This window comes from Ostrinia furnacalis, unplaced genomic scaffold (assembly GCF_004193835.3).
Source record: "Ostrinia furnacalis isolate ACB-3 unplaced genomic scaffold, ASM419383v2 OfSCF2491, whole genome shotgun sequence".
NCBI classification, from domain to species: domain Eukaryota; kingdom Metazoa; phylum Arthropoda; class Insecta; order Lepidoptera; family Crambidae; genus Ostrinia; species Ostrinia furnacalis.
This window is the reverse complement of record NW_021132730.1, coordinates 329217-353198: the sequence shown is the minus strand read 5'-3', so window position 1 is coordinate 353198 and position 23982 is coordinate 329217. Positions and strand designations below refer to the sequence as shown.

The 23982-nt window shown below is 37.3% G+C and overlaps 1 protein-coding gene across 1 annotated transcript in view; it reads left to right on the top strand.

Annotated features, from left to right (window-relative positions):
• Nucleotides 1–23982, top strand: part of Hs6st (heparan sulfate 6-O-sulfotransferase) — a 72538-nt gene that overhangs the window by 11045 nt on the left and 37511 nt on the right. The window contains exon 3 of the mRNA XM_028308642.1: nucleotides 8093–8190. Within this exon, the coding sequence (XP_028164443.1) occupies nucleotides 8093–8190 (98 nt within the window). The remainder of the gene's footprint in view (nucleotides 1–8092; nucleotides 8191–23982) is intronic.

The window sequence follows — 23982 nt, the reverse complement described above, 5'->3', positions numbered from 1 at the left end:
TGTACTGTGTAGAACTGTTATGTGACTCAATTTAAACGAAATTGGCGATTTCTGCAGAACATAAATTTTAGGTACCTACCTAACATGGTTGCTTTCTTCTACACGAATTTTACACAAACCCAAAAGTTTGAATGACCCTTTTATTATAATAACTTTTATAAATAAGAATACGCAAGCAAACATTTTATTCATAGTTTAACGATATTAATTGTGAATTATTAATTTTATAAATTAGCAATCGTGGACAACGTCAAGTATACTGTTACTCAACAGTATCTATTTATTTGTCTGCATTAATGTGTTGAATGACACGTTACGTTACACAACTAATACTAAAAAATTGCAAAATTATTTATTTAGCACCGGAAATTAGTTTATCTTTAAACGGCAGTTAATCCGACGTGAATAATTTAAAAGTAATATTACCAGAAAAGAATATACATAAACCTAAGGGCACATTGGCTAAATCTTAATAATAATTGAATGGTATAAAGAAATAAAAATTTACTTTTTAAAATTCGAGAAAATTATGACATCACTTATTTATATTTATTTTACGAATGACATGACTGTTCTGTCCATTCAAATTATCTATAAAACCGACCGATTTGTGTTCGGTATTAATCTACATTTAATATAATTAATTTTAGTCTTCTAATAGCCATACCATATTATCGTTATTGCCAATTTCCTCTTTCGTTAATTTAAATTATTTCTACCTTATCTTTACTCAGACCAGAAATTCAATTTAAATAGGTTCTTATCAATATCATGTGGTTTTGAATTTATATAATTTATTTTCATAAAAATAATCTTGATGAAATATAAAACATAATGTTTACCTACTTGATAATTAATTTTATCAGTAATAATATTGCTTTTCTCTAAATAGCTTTATCTTTATTATAATTCTGAATTTCCTCTTTGTTTGATTTAAATCATTATTGTATTAATTTCCTTTACGTTACTAACGTTACACAGACTATATAATTATATATTTTTTAATTCAATATTATTTGTTTTCTTGTCTAAATGGATTGACAACAGTGTCAAAAATAAAGTGTTGATGACTTACTTTTTTTATGCAGAACAAGGCAGATATTATTAGCTTATCAAAGTACTGTTTTTAATAAAGAATTATTGAACCCCAGTTTAAATAGAAATAGGTGGAAACCGTTCTTTTTATCGTTACGGCCATAAAGAATGACATTCTCCTTCCTCATGGATTCCTGCCACTAAACATAACTTAAGAAGGGAAACGTCCGTATATTTCATAGATCGCTGAAGGTTTTTGGAATGCACTTATTCTAACATGGTACGATGATTTGTGGACGTTTTCCGTGAAACGATCGAATAAAGATTTTGCTCGGCAGATAAAAATACGAGTAGGTATAATGGTACGGGTCGAGTGTATAATGTAAAATTATTAGGCTGGGTTGCACCATCTTACTTTAACTTTGCCAAACGTCAAAAATCTTTCAAACTCCATACAAAAACACTGGTTATCGTTATAGTTACGGTCAAAGTTAGGTGGTGCTACCCAGTCTTAATAGTTTGAAACTTTCGAGCAAAATTCAAAACTCGGTCGAGTTATTTGAAACTTTGAATGACTTTATTTTGAAGAATAGTTTTTTAAAGTTAAGAAACTTGTTATTTTCCTAACAACAAGTTACTGATTTACTATACAGCAATAATAAGCAGAATTACTTTATTTGTGATAATTTCAGAATATGGACAAAGTTTATCAAGTTAAGTATTTCAACTTATGCGAACCTAGACCTCCGTGGTGTTATCATTAGAATAATACCTACGAATTTTTCTTTAATATAAATATTAATTTTAAAAACTTATCTTACACAGGGTGTATTCTCGCGATTTAAGATAACCCCGTTTCCTGGAATCCGTCAAATTGAAATAAGCTCGCAATGAATTGAATTAATGAAATAAAAGACAGTCGGCTGAACGTCAAAGGTCGCAGATAACGCAGAGAGATCTCTCTTGTCTGTAGACCGTTGGATCGGCACGTACGCACGATTATTTTATTTGAACATAGAATTATTAATGAACTCCCTCATTTATTACTATTCAGTTTCTAAGCCCGTTCAAAAAGACCAATATCAATAGAGCCTTGTGATATAGAAGTATGTTGCGTGTAGGTATAACTGAAACTTATTTTACTAAAGTAAACGTACAAGTGAGCCGCAATGGTCAACCTTATAAAATACGGATACGACCTTCTACAAATAACTGAAAATGTTAATTAAGTTAATTAAAAGAAGGTTAACCCACCTACTGTGGTTTAAATACCTCGATAATTAAATCGCGTAACAATACACAATGTTAGCCTAAAAAGTTATAGAAGTGATCTTTTGACATAATTTGTTGCTAATGATCTCTAGTAATCACCCCTTTCAAGATCTAGTATCCCTGTCACCCTGTATTATACTGACTTTGTTCTGACTATATTCTGGTAGTTTTTTTTTCCTATTATAAGAAGGAAATAGGTACTGTTTAATCTTATTACAAAGATTAAATGGCGAGAGATACAAAGGACCCAAAATTAATTGCCTGTCAACTTGACACAATGTCAATTTGACCCTAGAGATATTCGGAATATTGGCACAGAAATAACTCAATCCCATGGTCACGACATTGATGTGTCGCATACTGTGGAGACAGGCGAAGTAACAGAGCCATCCATAGCTTTATTATACGGAGGTATTGGTCCAATTTTCAATCGTACTATTACTAAATCTGATTAAACTGTGGGGTCATATTTCAACAATTGATTTCTGGTGTGAAGTGCTCCAATAAAATTGAAATCGGTTTAACACCACAACGTATTATTATAACGTTGTTCGATTACACCCTGTATAAACGGTCGAACTACACCCACCTTGAATAATTAGGTATAGTGGGTGATTAAAGTGTTAGTTTATTCTTAAGGCGGGTTTGAACTGGGCCGTGTTTCTGTCAGGGTTGCGAACTTTGAGGGTTTCCCCAGAATTATGGTGAATTTCCGGTATTACGTCTTACCATAATTTTGGGAGAATCCTTGGGGGTTCAATATTGAACCCACAGTGAAACCAATCATAGATACGAACAAATTGCCGTACCGTGTAAAAGCAAAACTGGTGATTATATCAAAGACCTTGTGAAGTTGTGACAAGCAGAAAAACACATTGTAATAATAAGCGTTTTGCCTTTGCATGAAAGTGACATTGTCAATTTTTATTACCAAGCCTATTTTCATTTCTGTGAAAACCCCCAAGTGCCAACATTGAAAATAATCCGCAGTAGTATTTTAAAGCTAATCAATCTATGAAACAGTTCAGTGCTTCTCATNATATTCGATTGCAACCCCTAGTCATATTTCAACAATCGATTTCTGGTGTGAAATGCTCTAATAAAATTGAAATCGGTTTAACACCACAACGTATCATTATAACGTTGTTCGATTACACCCTGTATAAACGGTCGAACTACACCCACCTTGAATAATTAGGTACAGTGGGTGATTAAAGTGTTAGTTTATTCTTAAGGCGGGTTTGAACTGGGCCGTGTTTCTGTCAGGGTTGCTAACTTTGAGGGTTTCCCCAGAATTATGGAGAATTTCCGGTATTACGTCTTACCATAATTATTATTTTGGGAGAATCCTTGGGGGTTCAATATTGAACCCACAGTGAAACCAAACATAGATACGAACAAATTGCTGTACCGTGTAAAAGCAAAACTGGTGATTATATCAAAGACCTTGTGAAGTTGTGACAAGCAGAAAAACACATTGTAATAATAAGCGTTTTGCCTTTGCATGAAAGTGACATTGTCCATTTTTATTACTAAGCCTATTCTCATTTCTGTGAAAACCCCACCCCAAAGTGCCAACATTGAAAATAATCCGCAGTAGATTTCATATTTTAAAGCTAATCAATCTATGAAACAGTTCAGTTCATCTCATAAATGCTGTATGGGTTCGATAGAGATGAGGCATCCCTGCTTTCAGCTCTACTAAATAATTTACCGTCAGGCTACTTTAGGCGCTCACCCCCACTGGATGCGGTTTCAACGGAAAGTTGTAAATGTCACGTGGTCGTTAAAATCTTTTTTATCTGTGACACGTGGATTTACTTTTGCGGCCAGTAATTTATGTGCAACGTAAACTTTAGTTTAAAATGTGGGTCGAAATAGGACATTTCACGTGTTTACGTGTTTTTGTTAATGGTTTAGAGACTTTGAGTAACCTAAATGTATTTTAAGAATAAATGCACAAATGTCATGCAAAAATTGCAAAGCAACGAGGTCAAAATATTTTGATGACGTAATTGCTCCTCTATGTAGTCTTTCATGATACCATACTCACGATTTTATATTTATGTGACTTGACATTGAAAACTTCTTTCTGCTATGTATTTCATATTATTTAAGTATATTATTTATTCTCAATACTTACCTATACATTACTTACGGTATTACAAATCACTTTATCTTTTCGAATTAGAACCTGGAACTTAAAGCAATCCATTTCACTCTACTTCTCCATCCATCCATCTCTCCAATCGCAATAATCTAATGTACTACAGGAATAAATGAACTTAAATTTTCAGATGCTCACCAAGTCTTCATCAATCTTCGTCAACAATCAAAAGTATCCAATAATTACGCGAAGTTTTGACACTTCTAAACCTTAAAAGCTTTTTTGGGTATAAAAAGTGCGTTCCGATTCGAATGGGTACTGACGTTTCATTTTTATGAAGGAATAACAGGGTTGTGGTTCAACTTGGAGTTATTTTCACCCTATGTTACGTTTGTTTTTACATCCATCATTCATACCGCATACATATTCGATGTGTGCATTTGCCGAGCCTCTGTTATTTTTTGTCATAGAGTGGTTGCGCCGGTAATCCTTCGGGGAGTGGTTGAAACCACCCGGTATTGATGTGCTTGTGCACAATCAAAAAATACACGGACGTCGGAAAAATGCCACTGTTTTTGAAGCATTGGAAGGCTGAAGCTTTTTTATGTTATAAAACTAGCCTCTGCCCATTCTTCACTCGCGTGACTTGCGATCTGCTACGAATCTACTCGTATCTAGCGAACAAAATACGATCTAGTAGATCTAAGTATTTAATTTATGTGGACTATAATTACTTTATAAAAGTATACACGTTTTCAATATTATTGATAAGATTGTATATTTTTGTTCATTTAATCTCATCTTTTGCATAATGAAAAATTGAGCTCGCAGAACTCTAGAGGTCAAGCACTTATCAATATAATGTTTTTGTAAAATGTACAGACGACAGCACATTAACCTAAACACTGTAGCATCTTTTGTAGTTGTGATAGAGGCTATTTTGAAGTACACTTCACGGCATTCAAATTGTATTCTAGGAATCGTTGCTTTATTTTATTCTTATTCGTTCTCTAAAACGTGATTTAGTTTAGTACATGATATTGAATGCTATAAAATCGCATTAGACATGCCCAATGGTCCAATTACAACAATACTCGTAGGCTTACAGCCCATTTTTTGTTTCAATCTTTTCCAATTGAATATTTTGCAATCGAATACTTCGATAATGACTGTTCGATCATCATATAGGTATTTTGAGAAATTAAAATACATTTATAGTTTCCAAAACTACTATGGATAATAATATGTTCATTGTATAAGTATTATGTAAGTATATCTATGTCCCAAAATAGAAGTAACAGCTATAATATAGATTCTTTTGTTGTGCCGACGTTAAATTTTCATATTAATTACAATAATGTGTCTTTTTAATAACCAAGAATATCATAAACGTATTAAATTTCCTAGAAGTGGGCTTTTGAGCTTAATTACTGATATTATTATAATTAGTTGTCATGTGGCCATAACGTTTTACGACTTTTTCGAAGATCATTTTCAGAATTAATAAAAGCTTTCGTCCACTCCAATGTAACGTTATTTTTAATAGTTTATCATGTTTTATTAGAAACCTTTCGAACTAAACTAAAATTGAATCACAATGTCGTCAAAACTAATAATCGGTCAAAACCACTTTTGACTGATTTTTGCAGTCAAAAGTGGTTTTGAATGATGCCTTTGGTCAATATCACTTTTGACTGATTTTTCCAGTCAAAAGTGGTTTTGACCGAGCTCGTTAGTCAAAACCACTTTTGAGTGCAAAGATTTTATTTATTCGACCGAACAAATTGATAATCTACTTATCTTTTACCTGACGAATACCCAGATATCTTAAAAGTAGTACCTAATGTAGGTAGTACACTTTAAAATAGTTTTATAACACATTTTTATATTTCCATGTAATTTTCATTTATCATAACACTTTATTAATTTTTGATNTTTGGAAATTTCGATAAAAAGAATGAAATATGAAAATTTATTTAGAAAAAAAAATATATTAACTACCCACTAAACAAAATAATAACCAAAAGCTAATTTGTATTCCATTCTATGCACCAATCAAATTGTTTTTCGTTTCGTTTATCGTGAAATATTTTTGCCAAATGAAACATTTGGCAAAACATACTTTGCCAAACAATAATTTGCTAAACAATAATATGCCAAAAACGACATTTGCGAATTAAAAGTTTGCAATAAGTTGTTTTGCCAAATGAGAATTTGCCAAATGAAAATTTGCGAAACGTTGTTTGCGATGTGATAATTTGGGAAAGTTTTTTGGCCAAACAATAGTAATCCTTATCTTTTACCTGACGAATACCCAGATATCTTAAAAGTAGTACCTAATGTAGGTAGTACACTTTAAAATAGTTTTATAACACATTTTTATATTTCCATGTAATTTTCATTAATCATAACACTTTTTATTAATTTTTGACTGATTGGTAAAATTTTAAATCAGACGAAAGGTAAGATTTTTGCAGTCAAAAGTGGTTTTGACCGATTATGAGTTTTGACTGTAACAGATACACAACTAAAGGTAGGTACAGATATGTTAAAACAGTTGAAAGGATATCACGCCGGCCTAAACAAACATGTGTAAATACGGTATATCGCCTCCGCAGGATCAGCCAGCTTTCCTGGCTTCGCGACAGCCGGCCCCAACAAAGGATAAATGTATTCCGGTTCGGACCCAACTTTAATTCTATGTGCATAACATACGTAATATAAATTTCTAGTTAACTCCCGACTGCTTTGTTTCTCTGCATTACAATGTGCCATTACACATCCGACTCCCATTGTCGCCGACAACACTTTATTGTTGGCCAACTTTATGTTTTTAAACAAAAATCTTTTACAACCCGACCCCTTTTATTAATACATAGAATCCAAATAGCCCCGAATAAATTTTTATTCCGCTCCTTTCAGAACGAAATTGCGGGCATCCAGCTTATGGAATAACTATAATAATAAACTCCGCGAATAAGTTTAGGGGTCTTATTATAAGAGGGAAAGCTGCATGTAGACTTTATTGAGCCCGTTTGCTATTTCTTTTTATTTGAGTTGTGAATTAAAGTACTTAGCGTGTCTGAAAATTTGACCTCTGAAGGTTTAGGGCGTGATAAGCGCTCAACCCGTTTACAAGATATAAAAGTGGAAATAGAATAATAAAAACATTCTAACAAATAGTTTTATGTGAATGTAGTTCACGCTCTATGTCTATCATCGTTGCGCATCTGTTAACGTTCTTATTAAAATTAAACCCGAAAGTAATTGAGATAATTAGTTTTAATGACGGCACGGTTAGTGTAAACGTTGACAACAAATGTCCAGAACGAATAGTTATTTGATGAAGTTTTACGTGTGAAATTAGCGGAATGGCCTCTGGGCGCCATACTGCGAGTGTAAATTGCGCTTGTTCGAAGGACTTTCTCGGGATCTCGTGCGCGATTGTCCGCAGAGGATTTCCGTTCTCGGCTCGACGATACCGTTTTCACTAGTAATTTCCGGACACAGTGTGAACTCTCCCCTAAAGCGTACCCTCCCGTTCGGAGGAAATGAAAATCGCTTACGTATTTTTAAATCCCTTGAATTATTCGCTTTTGTTATTTAAATTTTACACGTGAAAAAATTTACGCGTTTATGTAATCTGTGAATGTTTTTAAAATTGGATTATTCTTGCAGAGGCCGTGCAACTGTCAACGGGCGCGAAAACGCTGCCATTGTTTTCGGCCGCACAGCAACGAAATATGGCTCTTTTCGAGATACTCCACGGGCTGGAAGTGAGTACCCTTTGTTCAGCTAAATAAATTTAAACCTCATGCGTGGCAACAAAAAGTTGTTCGCAGTCACAACGTTTTATTTAGGTATTTCGTTATTCAAACGTAGGTATACATAAAATGTTTATGTTGACCCACGAAAATTGTAAAAGCATTTGTTCGGTGTGGCAGGACAAGCTGTGCAAACTGCAACATGTGCCGCATTACAAGCTCGTAAGTGCCCGCGGCAAGGCGGCGACAAAGAGTTGGTGCTGTCGTATTGTTATAAGTATATTCATGTCCACAATTTTGAGCCTCAAAATTTGAATATGAATTATTATTGTTCCGAGCTTGGAGCAGCAGGGACATTCGATTACATCAGCGGGTGGCGCCGCCGTTCCGCGTCGTCCTTGGTTCTGTCATCGGGATGTCCGTTTTCGGCATGTTAATGTACGAAACAAGCTTAAGTGCCGAACAAACGATGTACTTGGAACATGCAAAACATATCTCACGCCCATTGTTCGCCGCCCTTGGGGATTAGAGGACTCCGCGCGTGGTTTGCATTGAAAATTTTAAACGAATTTCGATTTAATTAGTCGTCAAGTGTCAACGATCAGAGGCGCTAAACTTTTTGAGGCGGTTTTATAACTACATACTAACATAATTTGTGATGATGTGTGTTACCGTAACATGCATAGAGCTTTTATTCTACACTCTGAATGAACAACCCACTTTGCCACTGCATAGTAGTAAAACGTTATGGCTCTTTTGAGAAGTCCCGCCTATCCCATGTGACCTTGTTCCTTAAGCGAATCGTCATGTCCCGCCGTATAAACAGTGTAATAAAGAGGTTTACACTATTCTCGTAACGCTTTGTTAAATTATTCGCGGCGGCAACTTGGCGACCCCTGGCGGCCATTATAGTGAACATTGTCTGTGAAACAATTGCTGTGTCGAGTCGTCGATCAATTTGGTGACTCGCGCCTCATTGCTATGCCCGGCCGGTGGGTCGTAAATTATACCGCCATAATGACACCAAGCTAAATTGAGAATACCGGTGGTCTATCTATCCATGGCACGTGTACGTTTTCGTGGTATATTCTTAATCGGACCACTAATGGATCCATTGTTAACACGGAAGATAACTAACGAGTCAATACATATTTTTTCTTGATTTACTCCCTCGCCAATGTTCGGAGATAATGGGCTTTTAGTAGTATATTTATACGAATAAACAAACAACATTCCATACATTTTTTCTTGGAAATTCTTCGTTTAATTACCTAAAACATATTTTTTTTGCAAAATAATATATGGTTTTTTAGCTTGTACTTGAGTAATGACGATTCTTTCTTGCAAATTTTAATTTAAAATGTCAATATTATTATTTAGCTATACGAATACAACAAAAAAGTTAACATTATTCCGTATTCTTTATTACAAGGGTACATTTTAACATAAAAACTGGAGATTTTTTAAAAAATACTTAAATCTTGAATAACTTGGAAATGAACAAGTTTCGGACATGGTGTCATATGACTTAAATGACTGCAAATAAGCTCTACTTTAACCCCTTTCAAGGAATGTATCGCTTTACCTGTCACCCTGTATAGACACGCAATTGACATTTACCTCTCACCTCAATGGATCGCTCCACTGGCTAAATTAACTCCACTATAGTCTGCCAAATCGTTTGCTTTTTGTTTATTTGACATGTTGTTTGAACATACTGTTGTACACTCTCGTTAGTGTGATCGGTGTAAGCATCACAAATCAAAGTCAAGGCTAAGTACAACCCTTGTCTGTCACGTATAGCCATTAATTGTCTGTCTTCTGTTTCTCGCAAGACAATTTGTGCTATGCGAAAACGCTTTCTGTTTTCGCCATATCAGGCCGTATATTTTATGTTTCATTCAATCCAAGGCCTATTGTGCCAAACTTGTCTGAGAATCATCGACAATAGGACCGCAATAAGAAAAGTTTATGTGACTTCATTCCAACAACACTTAAATCCGAATAAAATAAAGCCTGTGGGAACGATGAAACAACTATCTAAGTACTTGTTACGATTGGCTCTTTGCTGGACTTGCTCCTTGCGAAAAGACCTTTTATTTTTATCCATTAAATACTGTCTTGGGAAATCTCCTAAAAGTTTATTGCGTTTAATGTAACTTACACGTAATGTGAGATCTAGTTTTTGCTCGGTATTCAAATTGGTTTTAACGAAAAAGTTAAAATGTTTGCTTTCTAAAGCTAGCACGCTGGGCAAATAGACAGCAAAAAAGTTTCGTTTGTTTGATCAATTTGTAACGATTTAGCGAAATCCCCAGCAATTTCGGGCCCGGAGCTCCAGAAAAAAAGCTTCGTCCCGTACACAAAATTTGAATTGTAGCCGCTTAGCGTGCTGGCGTGGGCTGACTTTTGTTTTTTATCATACCATGGGGCTGAAATGTATTCGTATTGTGCCGGTTTCGCTTTGCTGGCGGCTGTTTATGCTCCGGCCATAAGTAACAAATTCATGCATTCACGTATTAAAATATTCCGTCGACTAGATATTTACTAGATACATCAACTTGTACTGAAGTCACAAAGGGTCATTTTATACGTGAGATGGACAGCTCTTAAGATCTCGATTCTCGACTCGCGGCTCTGGAACGACCTATTCAAATACTCCACACCCTTGAATAAAATATTAATTACGTTTACTCGTTTTGACAATCGTAAGAGATGTACGAGTGTTGTCGAGAAGGTATCAGAAGTAATCGATTTTCGTATTGCTAACACAATGAGTGTTTAGAATTTAAACAAGGTGTTTAAAGCTGCCATGTGCCGTCGTGTACCGTGATGCTTTCTCACGGGGTGATAGCTGGCATCGCTATCGCCTGTTTGTTTGTAAGCTATTAATTCGACTAGAACGTCGACACCGGCGGACCTCCCAAGTAGACGGCCGCGGGAGGTCGCGTTCCTCCCCTTATTTGACTACTTGTAGTCTTTAGAGCGAGATTAGCCTCATTGTGCTTTGTGTTTACTGATGTAAGTAGACAACAGACGTAACGGTCCGGGTAAACGGTTCCTTAAATGGTAAACCAACTATTAACCGGTAGGACAAGATGGCGTTATTCTTTTCTAAATGGTGGATTAACGTCAGATTAAGATCTTGTCGGACAAGATTGAAGGCCGCCCTGTTGGGCATAGACCTAATTGTTTGCCTAGCATAGCGTCTCTTATCGCTTATTACGCCATTAATATTTATGATATCATTATCGATATTGATTGCTATCATTATTTTAGTGAATGCAGAGTAACTCCATTATTCCATAACAGTCTCCGTAATGACTTTCTCGAGTAACGCGCTTATCGTTTTATTGATCATGAATATTTTTGTCATGATCATGAGATTTAATTCAGAAGGATTGATATTGCCCCATGATTGTAAATCAGAGCTTTTATTAAAATATTAACCGACATTGAAATTCGCGAAACATTGAATGAAATCACGTTACACAGTCGCAACTCGCGGACAAGTGTTAATTGATCGCTCTTTATCATTAGCACCTCATTATGTTAATTAGGGCGCTGATAACTTTGGCGGGGCTGTCATCGGTGACGTGATATTTGTCATGAGTTTGTCGCTGCTCTCGATTTCACTCGGTTAGGTTTAACTAGTGGCGGGTATCTGGGAGCCAATCTATCACGGGAGAGATAGCGCCGGCCCGGTTATCGGCCGATCGTAAATTAAGTGGGAACTATCTGTCGCAGTGCCGGCTCGTCGCCTCGTCGCGCCCATGCATTGTTCTCGGTACCAGGCTCTGGTATGGTTGAGTGGAAGAGATTGTGATCAATTGGGGCAAACTTGAGGAGATAATATGGTTATTCCAGATTATTTAAGCCCATTTTCAAAATACTGCTTGGAATTGTGATAGGTAAGGCATGTTCTCAGCTGTGTTGAAGCTTCGTTTTAGGTTTTTTCGTTGGGAGAACAGTGTCCATTATATCCGGGGTGAGTTATCAGTGGCAGTTATATCGTTAGTCGTAAATTAATCGGGGAATATCTGGACAGTCGCCTTGTTGCAGTATATTGTCATTAGTCGCACGGTACTGCGAGAGAGATTAGAATCAATTGGGTCGCAAGATTGATTAAAGGTAATTATTATAGAGTCCAATGCGAAGTTTGAATTAATTTTTATGCTTGTTGGGAATTTATTTGTTTATTATTTAATTCAAAGCTATTGCTTAGAAACAAGATACAAAAGGAATTGTGGTTTTGAATATAATTTTGTACGTTCATTTTCGTTTGAGCTACGAATAACGTATTAAAGCGATGGAAATATCACAGACTTCTGTTTGACCACAAACTGAATCCAAAAATAATTAGTACCTAACAATTGTGAGGAAATAATGTATCTTTCCTGAAATTGTGACACGTCATCAACATTATTAACTAAATAATTATTACTAATTAGAAACACTATTTTATTTGGTAAACCTAAATTATTTTAATTTTTAATGCATAAAACGTATTTTCACGCTAAGTAATTAACAATTAATGCTAGTTTACAAATATATTAATTTTTTTATTGGTTTAATAAACTAAATTAGATCTATTCTCAAAGATTACATCGCATCTGTCACATCGTTCGTTCAGAGTGTAGGCCATAACCATAATAATGTAGTCATATCACTTGTAATTCCATAAAGTTATATCTGGCGAGTTAAAGTATGCATTATATTCATATCAGGACATCCACATGATTACCATTCAGATCTCATGCGCAGTGTTTATTCGCTGTGTGTGAGATGTTATTGAAAAGCCCTGACGATCATGCTTGGTAAATTAAATTCTTGGTATCATGCTCATAACAAAAATAGCACGCATATCATTCAACGCATTGTCAGTCTTACTCAGTTATTAAAAAAAAATATGAATGTGCCTTTTTATTAAAAAAGCTTAGACTTTATTAATTTCAACACCGGATGCCATAAAACCTCAAAGATATAAAATTAAAACATTCAATATAATATCAATATCATGCTTTTACGAGTGTCCATACTCATTATAACTGGTTCATAATTATGTATCAATTTGTGTAGAGCAAAACATCAAGATAAAATATCTTTATTAGCTTGATAAACAAATAGAACTGAGAGAATTAATCGTTCATTGACCCGGAGCAGTTGTCGCGGCCTTAGAATAAACCTGTGCAGTGCACTACTCTGTGATAACTCGAATGCTGTTCGAATGTATGTTCTATTGCATTAAAAATAAAGGTTGAGGATGGTTACAGTGTTTGAGTGGTGATTAATTAACTTGTTTGTATTGGTAGTCGGTGCTCGCAGTCGGAACAAATCCATCGAGTCACTTCCTGACCAATTTCCATTGGCTTTGTTTCCTTTATCGTTTTCTAGGCGGCCATTTGGTCCAACGGGACTCGTCGGCTAGGCTCTGGGCTGTACACGATTTATTGTCACCGTGTTGATTATCAGTTTGTGTAGCATTTGATTGCGGCTTTGTGTAGCATTTGATTGCAATTCAAGTCCTGAAACAACTCGAGCGAGAGTTGTTCTTGAGAAGTAAAATGACTCCAAGAGTTGCCTGTACAATAATGTTATCATATTTATATATTTTGTTGCTACAAAAACACTAGCTTATTCAAACATCATCCATGCGAAACAACATCCCCGGAGTACAAATCAAAAAGCGATTCGCGGTTAACAATCTCAGCACGTTCTTCACCAATAAGTACCTACGTATCCCTTTCTGCTTTTTTGTACAATTCCGTGACGTCAATGCTTTTGACAGTCTATTAATCTGGGCATAAGCTCACACACTTTTGTAAATTGTAGTCTAATCCTGGTTGAGCTCTGCTGGTGATTTACTTTGACGCTGACTGACGTTTTATTCCCTTTATTTATTTGCCGGGCTTAACTAATAGTACAAACACGTGCTGTGAAGCTATTTTTTGCACGACGTTAAACTGGAGAGGGTATTAGAACGTCAATATAGATAAGTGTCTGCGTAAGCCTACTGGGAAATTAGTGTTACAGGAAAATTGTGAGAGGAAAGCTCTCGTTGTTACCGATGATGCGAGTAAATTATGAGTTTAAGCCTGCTCCATATGGCATGCCTGATTTTGTCCCCCGGAGGGTCGCAGTAACGAGGGTGTGACATTCGCAAACTTCATTTGGAGCCTAATCTATTAACGCGGCCTCGTCTGCCGGGTCCGATTCTGAAATTTATCTCGCTTTACGTCCGTTAACTAGATTGGAATAGTTCGCTTAGTTTGAGCGTTGCATCGTCCAATATACTCGAACGTACCACATGGAGAAATTTCAATCTTCTTCACAGTAAAAGCTTCAGATGTTTGAACGTCTAATGAAATACTTTGTAATAAAACTCGGGGATAATAAAGCTGAAGCAAAGCATACCTTGAGTTAAATAACTTAAATTAACTGTAGCGTCGGATAAGTAATATTGTCAGAGGATGTTATATTCAATTAGCTTTTATAGTTTGCTCTCAGTTTGTTGCTTTTCATTGTAATTAATTTTGTTCGTAGCGGAAATTGTGTTTATTGTTTATCCAAGGGCTATTTGTTTTTGGTATTAAGTTGTTGGTCCGTCAAAGTGAAGGACCCCGGCATGTCGACGGTGTTCAGTAAAGCGCATCGCTGCCATTTATATTAGTGGGAAACCAACTGAAAGGCTTTACAATTCCAATTCCATGAGAACTCAGCTCAGTGAATAGGATAAATCTGATTGGGACACCGGTTCTGAATCACTTGAGTCAATTAATAACATTTTAAAGTTTAATTTGAATCGTTGGGAAGGAAAAAGGGGTAAATGCTCGCTCATTGGGCATTCATACCTCTCTTCGTTTTACGTTTTGTTGAATGAATCTATTTTCCTAGCTCAATGCAAGCAGCACGGACGCTTGGATCTTTGAAATAATTACTATCCGTCAGTTATCTCTTATCTAGCCAAGCGCAGCTAAGGAGTGGGTGCGGCCAGCTTTACTCGCTGTCGGTGACGGTGTACGACAATAAATTAACGACAATTGCACTAATTGTGCAGCTAATGGCTTCGCTCGGTGACGCATTGTCTAGCTCCGCTATCAGCGGCTATAATTTATCGCGGCGATCCGGAAATATTTGACGCGTGGGAATGGCTTCCCCGACTACTCGCTGTCCGGGACTACTAATATTTTGCTACCGGTATTCCTTTATTGCATTACGTGATATGAATGCTCGGAGGCGCCACTTACAGCGCTTCCTCTGAAGGTACAAATCAACGTTATTATTGTATTTGTGCCCTCGCGTGGGCGGGTGTAACTGATGTTTATATTCTCCGCGCGGGAAGCCCGACGACGCGTTGTGGCCGATACCGAAATTGCTTTCAGTGTGTAGAGTTCGCGTGAGGCACCAGCAATCTACTGCCGATATAAATCTACGAGCCTGCCGAGTTTCGAATAAATCGCGAACTATGAGGGTCCTCGCAATTTGCTCATCCATTTCACCCGAAATTCTACTATTTGTCACGACAACTTCCGGTTGTTGTTTTTTCTTTCGATGCTCTTATCCTATACCAATATTTATGGCTTAGATTGAAGAACATCCTCGATTTGCCATTTCGTGCCCTGATTCGATAAACCGTGTAGTCCTAAGTTATTAAACTTTGTGTGCTCATTCGAGTGTTCACGAAAAGCGAACACGCTTCGTTGCGCTAAATCAATTCCCATTTCATTAGCCGGTATAGTCCCAGCGCCTACTTAATTATTTATTTATTGCTCTCCGTTTCTTGTTATAATTGCTACTATTAGTTACAAAGAACTAAGTTACAGTTCGTAGTTTCATGCTGTCGTACCGAGCGATAAAACTTCTCGCAAAATTGAATTTTTGCGAGTGGGAGGACTGAAACAATCTGTGATGTGATTTATAAAGTAGGCAATCCGAGTTTATGGCCACATTAAAAACTAGCTGAGTTTTAGTGCTCAACGTGACATTGTCCACAAGCAAATGGGATAGTAAAAGATCGTCGGGTGATGCAGACGAGATGATGTGTCGTTAGTATCTTACATTTCCTTTCCCACTGCGATGTTTCCTTATTGTTAACGTTATGGCCCTGCACACAATAGCTACATCTCGGGACTGTGTTCCAGCCTCTTACAATTTGGAATCACAACAATAACGCGGGCAATGAAATAATTCACGGAGAGCCATTCCCACGTGACAGTCTGTGCGCGAACTTGCACAAAATTAGTTGCATCCTCATGATATGCTGTCTGCAGAATACACGACATGATTCAGGACTGATGAATGGCTCGGCCGGTCGTGAACTTGCCGACCGCGGTCATTGAAACGTTCAATTACGTCGCTCGTTGTTGCAATATCTCATAATATATTATATTAAACCCTGCTACTGAACCGCCCACTGCTGTAAATTAATTACGTCTTCGTCCTCCACCGTCTATTTTAGTACAATGAAGGATTTATTCCATCTTAGCCGCTAATTTATGGTCTAATTGCCTTATGCGATTATTTGCTTATTTCGAAATACCTCGAGCTTTATTACAGTTGGAACTAATTGCTCATGTTTGTTTGCCGCAAAGATGCTCCTAATACTGTTGTTTGCTTTGACTTCGTGCGTTTCCACTCGGGATGTGTGTGGTTAATTAATTCGCTCACTCCCCCCGACGTCTCCCGGATTCACCATCTATCCGATTCAATAACGCTCGGGTGAGTCGAGTAAATCAATTGGCCACGCGGTGACTCACACAATAAAACCGATCGTAACGCTCGTGATTGAGACATAATCGGAGCCTTTGTAGAGGTGAAGCATGTGCAAAAAAATGTTACTACTGTAATTTGAGTTGAATGGTGCTCTTGAAATGGATTCCAGTGAGCACCCAATTAAATAGTCCAGAAGTTTTATATCAGGGACGTGTCGAAAGACGCGGCGGCAGTGATCTAATTGTTTTGGTTGGGGCGGGCGCATGTGTTGCCGACCCGCGCCGACAAATAGGGCTGTCTACGAATAGTGGATATGAAGCCGTTAGTTTAATGCCACGCGAAATGACGCTCTAAATTTGTGAAACCTCGACCTCCCTCGTGTACAATATTGATGCCTTCCTATTATATTAGTGTATGCGGTTTTATTAACGGTCATAACTTTAAACGGTGCTATTTGTAAGGCTGCGGTATTAGTTGAGTCGTTAATCTTGATTTAACTCGCTCGTTGCCAATATTGTTTCTGAAAACAAATTGGTGTTAATGTGTGTATTATTTTACACACTTCGGTATTCATGTATAAAAATTATACCACTCTATCATAATCTCTTCATGACTAACACCAGTGAAATTTGTATTATAATGAAATCTAGTTCACAGTGGTAGCATTTTCCTACTTATTTTCTCCATCTTCCTGGGGACTGAAGTGGCATCCCTACAAACTTTTTTTATGTTATCAATCCTGTTTACTGTTTGTTTTTCTATGGCAACAGTTTGTAGGGCTGTGGTCGATTTAAGTGTGTGCGCAGGCTGCGTGCGGACCGCTTCAGTTCATTTCGTTTCTGTCCACTCTTGTTTTCTTTAACCATGTTATTTCATCGTTAACATTAACAAGAACAGACGTAAATAAACGTCTCGAAAAGTCTTAAGTATTCACTTATACTACAGGCTTGAGACATTAATTGCGTATTATGGGTATTAGGTAATGAAAAATGTAACGCGAGCCAAGAGAGGGGCGTGTTATGTGTCCCCCGGGCATGAAGACTTATTAGTAGCCAGTCTGCCGCTGGAAATGTTTTCACTTAGAGCACCCTGTATTACGTTTCCTTCTTTGACCCTCCCATAACTTAAATTCCTCGGAAAGCAAAGCCGCGTCAGCTCTTTATTCCGGTAATAAGGTTTGAGACAAAAAACTCCTTTGAGATTTGGCTGTCCTAAGCTATTTCTGTTTGCCTGAACATGTGGGACTCGAGCACTTGCCACTTAAGAACTTGCCGAAATGTTTCTCGGATTGTACGAAGACATTAATATCGTTATGGCGCCGTTCTAACGCTTCAAGTGGAGACTTTATTTAATAAATATCTACTTAAGATTTTCCAAGTTCCATTAGTGCACCTAATATAATATTATTAAATTCAATTAATATAAAAGATCTACTGTAAAAGAAAAGAAAATGTAAAAGCAACTCATACCTTGGCTGAACACAAGCACCACAATACTTCCAACCAGCGGCACTTAAACCATCATGACTGCTCTATATTTATGAGTTTTTTATTCTATTGTAATTCTTTGTACATTTCGACTTGAAATACATAATTTTCGTGTAATGTTTCCGGGTGCTTCAGCGAAAATTTCTTTGTTTGGGCGCGGGCGCCTATTACGGTAGGTCCGGAAAATTCGTTTCGCCATGAAAGCGGACCGTACTTAAGTGGATGATTGTGCGACTCGAGCGCACCACTACAATGCATACCACTTTTTGTTTTATTACATCGATATATCAACTACGAGAGCACGCATTTATTTAATGGCACTCCTTAAATTTGTGATATTGTGAGGGTGTTTCATTCGTTTTTATCTGCCTAGCCTTCCTTCTACTTAATTAATTTTCAGAACGAAAATCATATTTTGCTGTTTGGAATAATACAGAAACTGCTATAACGGTTGAAACAAATAAGGCGATCGGTTAACAAGTTAGTCCACCAATTGTTTTCCAAAACACAAACTCGCCAAATGAAGTAAAAGAACGTCTTTTGAAAGTTCGCGCAGGAGCTTTTGGGGCGATATATTGAATTTGTGTCAACAGATATAGTGGGGAGGTCAGACGGCACTCGGGGGGCCCTCTGGGACCGACCCCACTTTGTCGGGGATGCCCGCCAGATCGAAACATTCCGTGTGATTAATTTAAACCGATCGGGGAAGACTAGTCACAAGGAGAAAAGGGAAGGCTTCGGTCTATGCATATTCAGATTTGAGCGGATCGTCATCTGTCTTTGTCCCAGTGTCTCAGCGTACAGATTGCCTCAGTTGACTTGCTGTACCAACTGAAAACATCAGTGTATCTCTGTCAACTGTGCGAAGTCAACAGAAGCAGTGCGATACTAAACTGGACTTATATTTATTTGTTAAGAACTAACTTACAAGTGGCACATATTGCTCTAATCCAGGTATTGGAATTTTATACTGTACGCATAATTTCAGTCTGAACATACTTAGTTACGCACATCATCCCAAAGAAAGTAGATTTTACATAAAGCATTATTGTTTACCATATTTCCTAAACATCTGCCTTTAGGTACTAGATTCTATTGGCATCTTCAACTAGTGCCGGCTGAATCTGTTCCTTGAATCGAATAATAAACCGTAGACGCCTCAGGCGTAGTCCTGGCCCTGTGATTTGTTACGAACAATGTCTCGATATTAGTTCCGATACTATATTCCGACCGTTCTATCGATATTGAATTTCTAATCTCGCCGCGGCCAGGCCATGTAAAGCGTGATTCGTTTTTGTATAAACCCTTTGTGATCCGTGGAATTCGGTTGACCCATTATTATGTCCGAACACGACTAGTTAAATAATGTAGAATCGATTACAAAAAAATATTCGTCTGTTAAGGGTCAACAGTCAAATAGTCAGAGCCATTTGGGTATATTTTTCCAAACTTTTATAACTCCCAACCACAAATAAATAGGCTGCTCCTTCTGGGCAAAGTCGTTCCATCATAGATCACATCTTACACCCCTCGGGTGAAATAGTAATAAAGAGCAAGCTTATCTTTTTAAAACACCCTTTCCTTCGTCCCTTTTCTGAAAATATTGTACACAGCTGTCTCATTATGTTTTGTTGAGAGTCTTACATTAACACCAAAAATAATATCTTTACTGCTAGCGAGTAGGCATAAGTATGTAAAAAATAAACTAAATCCAAACGGTCGTTTCTATATTATAAGCCGCGACCGCGAGGTCAAATTCTCAATCTCAAGTTCAAATCTTATTTCCATACTAAACGTACACATTCTCACTCCATTACACCGTTTATAGATTAATTTATTGATACTTTGTTACTCACGCCTAATACAATTGACTGTCTCCTAAATTACATACATTATGTATAACATAAAGCTGTTATATTGATTAGATATACATACTTCTGTGGAAGTAGAGACCTCAGAAAGAAATTTCATTATTTTCTTTGTATAGAGGCGGGCGCAGTGATAATACGGTGATCAATCAAGCGGGGCACACAAAAATTCACCGCGTGCGATTATGCCTCCGCCGCCCTGCGCCACAGCCCAGAGAAAGAAGAAAGCTTACGGCCGCGTTAAGCCAGCTATAAAAGGGCTGCTGGAAGCAGATGGAAGTCAACGCTTTAGGCTGTGATCAGCCGGATAATACACGGACTGCTAGAAGCAGTCAGAAGTCGATATTCTAGCTGCAAATGCATGTGAATTACAGTATTCATTTTATGAAGGCCGTGTATGGCCGGCCGAAGACAAGGCGTTCAAGAGCGTGAAAAACTCGTCGCATGAAACCATTTCATTTGTAATGTCATAATTATTGACACTCCAAGAACACTCAGTGAATACGCAACTTTATTTCATGCCTAGTAAAGCTTTTGTCTCGCGACTTCTTAAAAAAGTCCATGGGTAAGCTAATACTTCTTTACATCAACTGTTACATGATTTACAATTATTGTGAAAATTTAATTAAAAAGTATTCAGGAAATAGGAACTATGAAAGTTTTCTGTGTAAGCTGTTTGTTAAGTTTGGGCTCTGACATTGCGTTCCCATACGTACGTTTCGGAAACAGGATGGAAAGCAATTCGCTTTATTGCTCCCTACATAACAATAAGAACTTTCTGCTACTACTAAATGAGAGCTCGTTACTGTTTACAACTTTCTGTATATCATCAGCGCCCTATCAGTTTCGTAAAATCGCCGATTGTACTTTTTAAACGGAAATTAAAGAAATTCTGCGAAGCATTTATCAGTGAAATCTCATTTTAACAGAAAAAGCTGGTCTCCAGACTGTAATTTCCTCTTTAGATTGTTAATTGAAATGTTATTAAGCTCATGCAATACACGTGTCGAGTTCAAGGGGAACAATCCGGTGTTTACTGTAAACATGTCGTGTAAAAATGCAATAACGTTAATGAAGACCGCGCTCACTGTTTCGTTTACCATTAGCATTGGAAGAAGGAAATAATGACAGGTTCGACCGGTCCCTAGTTAAGATTAAGTTCTTCTGCGTTCCATATGCGATCGGCACCCGGCGCGCATGCGAGGCGCGCGCTGGCGACATTGCTTTCCCACGGCCGATTGAAAAAAACAGCTATCCGCCGATATCCACGCTCATTCTCCATTATAATAATCTCCCGATGAGGAAGCATCAATTATTAAACGCCCACCGACCGTAAACACAAACGAACCACCATGTTTCACTAAACTTCACTAATTAAACCAACGATCTGTTTGATGCGTTTGACGCTGTTATAATGGAAATAGTAATGACGGATTTATAATGATATCGTGTTACTGCGGCGTTAACGAATAATTTGATTTAATCTATTGTGTTTGTAGATGGCATAGGTTAAACATTTCGGCTCGCATTTCGTAATAGTTGGAATAATTTATCTTTATTTAATGATGCGGGGCCTAGAGAGTGTATTTCTCCCACAATTTATATGTAACAGAAAATTACTGAATCGTTATTCGATAGACAAATATACCAGCGTATTGCCTAATGGAAGTACCATATTCAATGATAAAATGACGTAGAGCCGGTGAGATTTATGTTATCCGCTCAGGCTAACGAGCTTCGATTCTATAATTGAATATATTTTCTGTGCGTGACAAAAAATTCTCAGGGGGTCGAGTGTCGGTGTCGGTAGGTGTCTTATATTAATGACAAACACCGTTAACTTGTTTATCGCGAGAGATGATTTTGTTGAGACTCTCTAGTGGTTAATGCGTTTGGGTTGTCGCTGTCATATTTTATGCTTGTGTTAATATTTGGTACATGTCGGCTGTGATGGTTATGTGTGCCGTGGGAGCTCGGCGGGTACTTCCTATCACGTCCGCGCACCTGTTATATTATGTTATATTATATTATGTAGGCGAACGTAAGGCGATGTTCGAATGGTGCATTAAAGGCACGGGTCACGTTTTGGGGTGCGTTCAGACAGGAGACGAGTCACGCGTGAAGCTTCCGCTGCGTGCGTGCATAATGCCTTATATCAGTCATATCTGAAGACAAGGACTCTATAAAGGTGTTAGTAATGTGTTAAACTACCTGACGCCAAAAATATAATGTTTTTTTTTAACTTCTCATTACATATTCCGTGCGTTAAGTCTGTATCACTTTTATCGTTTTCTTTTTACAGCATAACCATATTTTTTCATTACCAAATGCAAGTTTTGTAACTCGCAACAAAGTTACACGTTTGTTTTGTAAATAAATCACCTCTAATGAGAGTTACTTTAATGTTTGCATCGCTCTCGACTTGACGAATGAGTTGTTTAGCTCTGTGCGTGTAATACGAAATAACATTGATATAGTTTTTGTGAGGCTTAGTAGCTGTCAAAATATGACGATAATATTTTTAATCGATTCAGACTCAATCGCGGATTCAATTTATGCGTGCACTCGAGCGAGACTCTTTAAACCATCGACTCGGACACATATTTGCCCTCTTCTAACTCAGCTCTTTCTTTTCTACTACAACATGTAAATGACACCTTTAGAATAGAAACTTTAATAGCTTTTTTAAGTTAGTCCCTCAGGAATAGGGAAATAATATACGCCCCTGTCAGAATGTTCGCAACTGTTAGTGTGATATTGCACCGCCCCGGTGGGAGGCTAGATGGGAAGTATAATGCTTTGCGCGCTGAAAATAAACTGAAGCTTCAGAGGTGACAAGGTGCTCGGTTTCCTTTGATTACTTTGCGCGCTTGAGCGATATAAGAGCTTTATAAGAGTCCTTGCTTATAAATCTACGATAAAAGGATACTGAAATAGCAATAATCCTGTTGATTGTTGATATTTTTAGCGAAGGTAGACGTGATCGTTTGTGATCGCGTGAAAGTCTTATCTGACCTTTTTTGCAAGCGATTCTTGAAACAGAACTTTTCACTTTCAGAGAAGTCCTGTAAATATTACACATACGAAGTTTTATAGTTGTGTTTACAGCAAACTTCAGTAAAGACATAGTAAATTACGGACTCTAACTAAATGCTGTGATTAAATTCACAAAACTTAATTTGATGATTGGTTTCATTTCATTTCGGGTTGTTTTCTATTTCGTATCATTATTCTGGTCGAGCGACACCTGAACCCAGAACCCTATTTCGGTGAAAAATTGAGCATTCAAATTGAACAAATTATCGTTTACGAAATTCTTGGAAGCGAATTTTTTGTTTTTCATCGTCAGCTTTCAATTTGAACGACAACGATAGTCTGTATCATCTATTATTGAATTTCCCCAGTAGGGCACGGCCTGCTCGGAACTCGGAAGTAATGTTTCCCCGACGGAATGAACTAAAGCGGAGCCGGGCTTTGAAGTTGACAAGGCATGCGTGATTACACGCCGCGTGAGCGGCTAAGCGCGCGGTAGGCGTGAATGTATATAGATACGACGGGCTTTCGCAAGGGTGAAGTGGAATGAGCTAGTTTTAATATTATTTTAACCTAGCTTAGCCTGGAACTTAGTAACAGAGAAATCGTTAAAGTATAAGTAAGGTTACAAAACTACATTCTGAACTCCAGTCTCCAGTGGCCCTGGCAACTAAATTTTCTTTTTCAGCCATTGTTTTACTTTA